The following is a 5,292-nucleotide window of genomic DNA, read 5'->3' on the forward strand; positions in this document are numbered from 1 at the left end:
ATGGATAGGTTATGGATAGATGATAATGGATAGATGAAATCATGGGAAAAATACTGATTTTGGGCTCTAGGATACCAGCATCCATCCTTTCAGTTTTCTATTTGTTTAAAGATTTTCACAGAACGGTGGAAAACAGAAAAGAGAAAACTGAATCCTGGCTTCTGCACGAGGTATTCTACCATTCCCTGTTTCACTAGAAGACTTAAGAGTGTCCATATTAATCCTTCCATCACCTCCCAGAGCTCACCTCCTACCTTCCCTTCCTTCCACTCTTGTTTTTTTTTTTAGATTTATTCATATGTATGAGTGTTTTGCTTGCATGTACATATGTACACTACATGTGTGCCTGGTGCCCGTGGAGGTCAGAAGAAGGCATTTGAATCCCCTGGAACTGGAGTTATAGGTGCTTGTGAGTTGCCATATGGGTACTGGGAACCCAACTCGGGTCCATTGCAAAATCAACAAGTGCTCTTAACCACTGATCCATCTCTTCAGCCCCCACCCTGTTCTTCCGCACTGGTTCCTCTGTAGGCAAGTTGGTCTCTTTGCTCCTTGACCATGCCATCCACATCTGTACCTCTGAACCTTTGCACAGCTGTGCTTTCCCTCTGAGACACATCCCAGTGATTGCTGTGACTCCATCCTTCAAGCCTGCTTCTATGGGTCTGTGCTTCCTACTCTCCGTGTCCTGTATCATCTTTCTCCATCTCTGGCCTAATAAGATGGTTTTTACATTTTCATTTATTGTGTGTGTGTATGTGTGTGAGTGTGTATGTGCATGCATGCTCGCACATCACGGTTAGTGTGTAGAGGTCAGAGGACAACTTGCAGGAGTCAGTTTCCTCCTCCCATCATTTGGGTCTCAGGGGTTGAACTCAGGTCCTCAGGCTCAGCTGCAAGTGCCTTTACTGAGCCACCTCACTGGCCCTAGGATGCTTTCCGATCACTCAACTGTTCCATCTTCTTGTCCGTGTCCTCCCACTAGAATGGAAGCCACACATTGAGAAAGGATTGTGTTTCATCAACAGAAGAATGAAGAGCACCCAGGACCACACTCTGCACAGTGTAGGGCTCCATGAGACAGTCCAGCATGAAGGAAGAAGGTAAGAGTGAATCACCGAACAAGGACTAAGAATATGGGCCATGGAGTCACTGTGCCTGGGGCCATATCTGGCTATGCCACTAGTTGCTGTGTGGCCTTGGCTAAGCCACATGCTTGCTTCGACTACGTCCACCCCCTAAATGCTGGGATTGCAGCTATGTACCACCACACCCACCTCAGATCATATCTGGTTCTTGGGTTTCCTCAGGAAAATGGAGATAACTGGCACCTTCACAATTGTTAACAGGAATTTGGGGAAACATCTAGTGCTTTCTCAGAAAGGGAGTTGTAGACTTCCCACATGGAGTAGTAATTCTGTGCCTAGAAATCTGCCCTAGAGAAATGAGAACAGTGCATACCGTGCTGATCTGCTAAACTGCACGCAGGGGTTCCTGAGGGCGATCATCAAGGCATTCTGTCTCAGCACACTTTTCTTCTCAATCCAGGGTTCACGGACTTCTTGTTTCTTCGATAGAACATCCTCCTGGGATCTGGTGTATGAGCATCCTTGTTCTGAACCCAAGCGTGGGCAAATCCTGACTCACCCAAACCCCACCTCCACAGACAGCCTCACTCATGGGTTGCACGAACTCACATTTATTCACAGAGACACAGGAACAGGGACAGACCTTTCTCACTGGGAACTCCCAGGGTCTGGCAGTTCCAAAGAGGTGATGGTGTCCAGTGTTTGTCATGGGGGACGGGCAGGCTGGGGTCAACCCACCAGCTTCTAGCCCTCTGGCCAAGCGCCCTCCGCCTTGTCCTGCCTTTACTTAAGACACGTGTTGGGGTGAGTGTTTCCTAACCAGCATCAGGGGTCTAGGGGTAGGTAAAAGGGAAAGGTGAGTGACCCGGGGCTCAGGGGTAGGCAGAGGAGGTATCTCTCTTTCAGCTTCCCTCTTCCTTACTGCAAACCGGGAGCTCAACCGGAGGGGCGGAGGGTGGATGTGAGGGTCAGGAGGCCAAGCCCCCCAATCCGCGTAGGTGGGCCTTGTTGTCCACCTCCTCATCCTCCATCTCGAAGGCTGAGTGGTCTTGGCTGTCAAAACAGGAGGCGCTGAGAAAGACAGGGGGAGGCGGCGGGGACTGAGGTGGGGTGCCAGGTGAGGGCGGCTCTTCCTTGATGTGTGCGATGGACAGAGGGAGCCCTTCTGCCTCCTGCTTAAGCGGCGGAGTTTGGGGCGACTGTGCGGCCTGGGACTGGAGAGCCTGCAGCGCGGCGGCCCTCTCCAGCTCCGCCCGTTCCAGCTCCGCGCGGTGGCAGCGCTGGTGGCGAAGGAGGCTGTAGGCGCGGGAGAAGCGGCGTGGGCATCGAGGGCACGGGTGCGGCGCGGGACCCCCAGCGTGGACTTGCGCGTGGCGGGCCAGGTCCGCCAGTCGCTTGAACTCCCGCTGGCAGCGCACGCACTGGAAAGGGCGTGCCCCAGAGTGGGTGACCCCGTGTTGACGCAGGTGGGCCCGGCGTCGGAAACCTTTGCCACACTCGGGACACCAGAAGCGTGGCTCCCCCGCCGGGGGCCGGGCTGGGGTGGCATCTCCTCCATTCTGCCCGCCTTCGCCCCCTTCCGAGGCGCCCCCACATTCTGCCCCTTCGCCCCCCTCAGGCCCTTTCCCTGAGTTCCGTCCCCCTGAGGACCTGTCGTCCTTCTTGCCGGCCCCGGGCAGTGGGGCCAGCAGGCTGAGAGGGCCGTGGACGCGGCGATGCTGGCGGAGGTAGGAGGCCAGGCGGAAGGCCAGGCCGCAGTCTGGACACACAAAAGGCCGATCGGTGGAGTGGACTAGCCGGTGACGCGACAGGGACCAGGGCCTGGCGAAAGCCTTGAGGCAAATGGAACACTGGTGTCGCTTGGGGCGGGGTGGGGGTCCCCCTTCGCCCTCCTGTTCGCCCTCGGGGCGCAGACACGGGTGCGCTTTGAGCTCCCCCTTGGTGGCGAAGGCTTCGCGACAGCGGAGACACAGCAGCGTCCAGTCGGCCTGGAGGAGGACCTGTTTCTCCTCCTGTCGCCCCGCGGCCAGTGCCAACTCTGCCCTTAGCTCCGCTGCCCCGGCCTCGGCCTCCTCGGCCTCTGATTCCCGAGGATCGGTACTCGTGGGGGTAGCCACCGGGGCCGGGTCCCCGACGGGCCATGTCTCGGGCCACACTGCTGCCGCCTCCTCCGCAACCCCGGCCACCGCCGTGGAGGGCTGCTCCACGCCCTCGTCCTGTGGCTCCTCCTTCACGGCCCTCTGCGTGGACAGATCCACCTCGCCACCTGCGTGCTCCTGGGCCAGGTGGCGCCTGAGCTGGGCCGGCTCCGGGAAGGTGCGTGGACAGGCAGCGCAGCGCAGCGGGGGCTGGGGCCCGTGGCCACGGAGGTGGCGGGAGAGGTGGGCAGGCCTCCGGAAAGCTTTGGGGCACAGGGGGCAGGCGTGGGGCCGCAGGCCCGAGTGGCTCAGCCGGTGTCGAGACAGGTAGTAAGGGAAGCGGAAGAGTCGACCACAGGTGGGGCAGGGCAGAGGTGCCCTAGGGGCTCCAGCACCCCCTCTGCCACGACCACGGCCTCGGCCACGGCCACGGCCACGGCCTCGGCCTCGGCCACGGTGAGGCGGGCTGCCCTGGGCAGGTGGAGGGGGCTGTGGATCCATGCCTGTGGGGAAAAGGGGGAGAGGCAGGGGTCGGGAGAAGAGATGAAGGATGTGGGTGTGGTGAAGGGCAGAGGAGAGAGAGAGGAGGGTAGATCCTCAGTCCAGAAGAGGAGACAGGTGAGAGGCAGGGGAGGCAGGGGGTGAGGAGGCAGAGACAGAGCAGAGGCAGAAGCGGGCAGAGACGGTAAAGCAGAGGAGAGAGTTGTGGAGAAGTGGGAAAGGGCGACGAGGTCCAGGAGAAATGGAAGGGAGAGAGATAGAGAGAGGACATAGAGATGAAAGGCGGACAGACAGGAAGACAGAACAATACACAGGAGACACAGAGAGATAAAGTCAGCCGACTGATTTTGCTCTAGGGCCCAGGGGGTCGAACATTCTCAGTGGGGGTTGGGAACCAGTCCACCCTTGAGGCCTCAGTGGCGTGGGATTCAGGCAAGAGGCCCTGGAAATAGGAGTGTATGGACCCAAAAGTCAGGGGCTGGGAGGGACCAAGGAGTAGCAGGGCTTAAGCTCCTGGGTCTGAGGGGGGAAGGCTGGAGTCTGGACTCCTGGTGTGAGGGAGGAGGCTGAGGCTGGCTCCTGGGTCTGAGGGAGGAGGGCTGGGGTCTGGACTCCTGGGCTTGAAGGAGTGCTGAGTCCTGGATCCCTGGGTCTCCGGCAGGAAGACTGAAGGCTAGGACTCCTGGGTCTCAGACAGAACAGGATAGACGAACTAGACTCTTGCAGGTAGGCGAGTCTGGGTGAAGGAAGAAGCTGGGTAGGGGGCCCTGACTCACAAGACAAGGGAGAGGAGGAGGCTGGGAGCTAGGCTGCAGAAAATCCCCAGGGAGGAGATGGCTGTGGCCAGACCCCTGGCCGGGCGTGGTGTCGGGGGAGGGCGTGGAGCCTGCAGGCTGTCGGGGGCCCTGGGTCCAAGAGGGGGCTATCTGTTCCGGGTAGGTATGATCTGCAGAGCTGGGCCGGCGGGTCGAGGCCTTGCGGATTGCTCCGCGCAGGGCCCGGGGCTCGCCCTAGTCTCTGGGCGCCGGTCTTACCTCCGCCTCCTGCGCTCCTTTCTTCCTTCCCTGCGGCCGGGCGATCGCGGACAGTGGTGGCGGGGAGGGAGGGGGCTGAGCGTGGTGGGGGGTGGAGGAGGAGGCTGGGCTCGGTGTTACAGCCTAAGCCTTCCCCCCGGAAACCCGGTGTTTGGTCGGAGGCTAGAAGAGGAAAGACTGGCTGAGAAGCCGGAAGCGGAGGGCCAGGGACCTTGGGGGGCCGAGAAGGAGGGCGGTTCGGCTTCTGAACCCTGGGAGGGGAAGGGGCTGATGGCCTGTCTTTTGGACCCTCAGAGGGAAGAGGGGGCTGCAAGCTTGGGACTCTGGCTCCAGCTCACCACCCCTCCTCCATTTCCCAACAAGATAACACATATTCATTCATCCTTTCAACAAACAGGCATTTATCAAGCCCTGCCGGTGCCAGGCACTGTGCTGGGCTGCTAGGTCTGAAGGAGGGTTGGAGGAGGCAAAGATGGAGATGAACGGAACAGTGAGTGATACAAGCTTGAGAGTGTTCCCGCACTCCCTAAT

At 59.3% G+C, this 5,292-nt stretch overlaps 1 protein-coding gene across 1 annotated transcript; it reads right to left on the reverse strand.

The window, feature by feature from the left end:
• Positions 1–1,683: 1,683 nt before the first annotated feature.
• On the reverse strand, positions 1,684–4,812 carry Znf579 (zinc finger protein 579). The gene has a single exon (XM_059252544.1). It carries the CDS (start codon positions 3,725–3,727, stop codon positions 2,057–2,059), a length of 1,671 nt encoding a protein of 556 aa, XP_059108527.1. The 5' UTR covers positions 3,728–4,812; the 3' UTR covers positions 1,684–2,056.
• Between the last annotated feature and the right edge of the window lie 480 nt (positions 4,813–5,292).

This window comes from Peromyscus eremicus, unplaced genomic scaffold (assembly GCF_949786415.1).
Source record: "Peromyscus eremicus unplaced genomic scaffold, PerEre_H2_v1 PerEre#2#unplaced_72, whole genome shotgun sequence".
NCBI classification, from domain to species: domain Eukaryota; kingdom Metazoa; phylum Chordata; class Mammalia; order Rodentia; family Cricetidae; genus Peromyscus; species Peromyscus eremicus.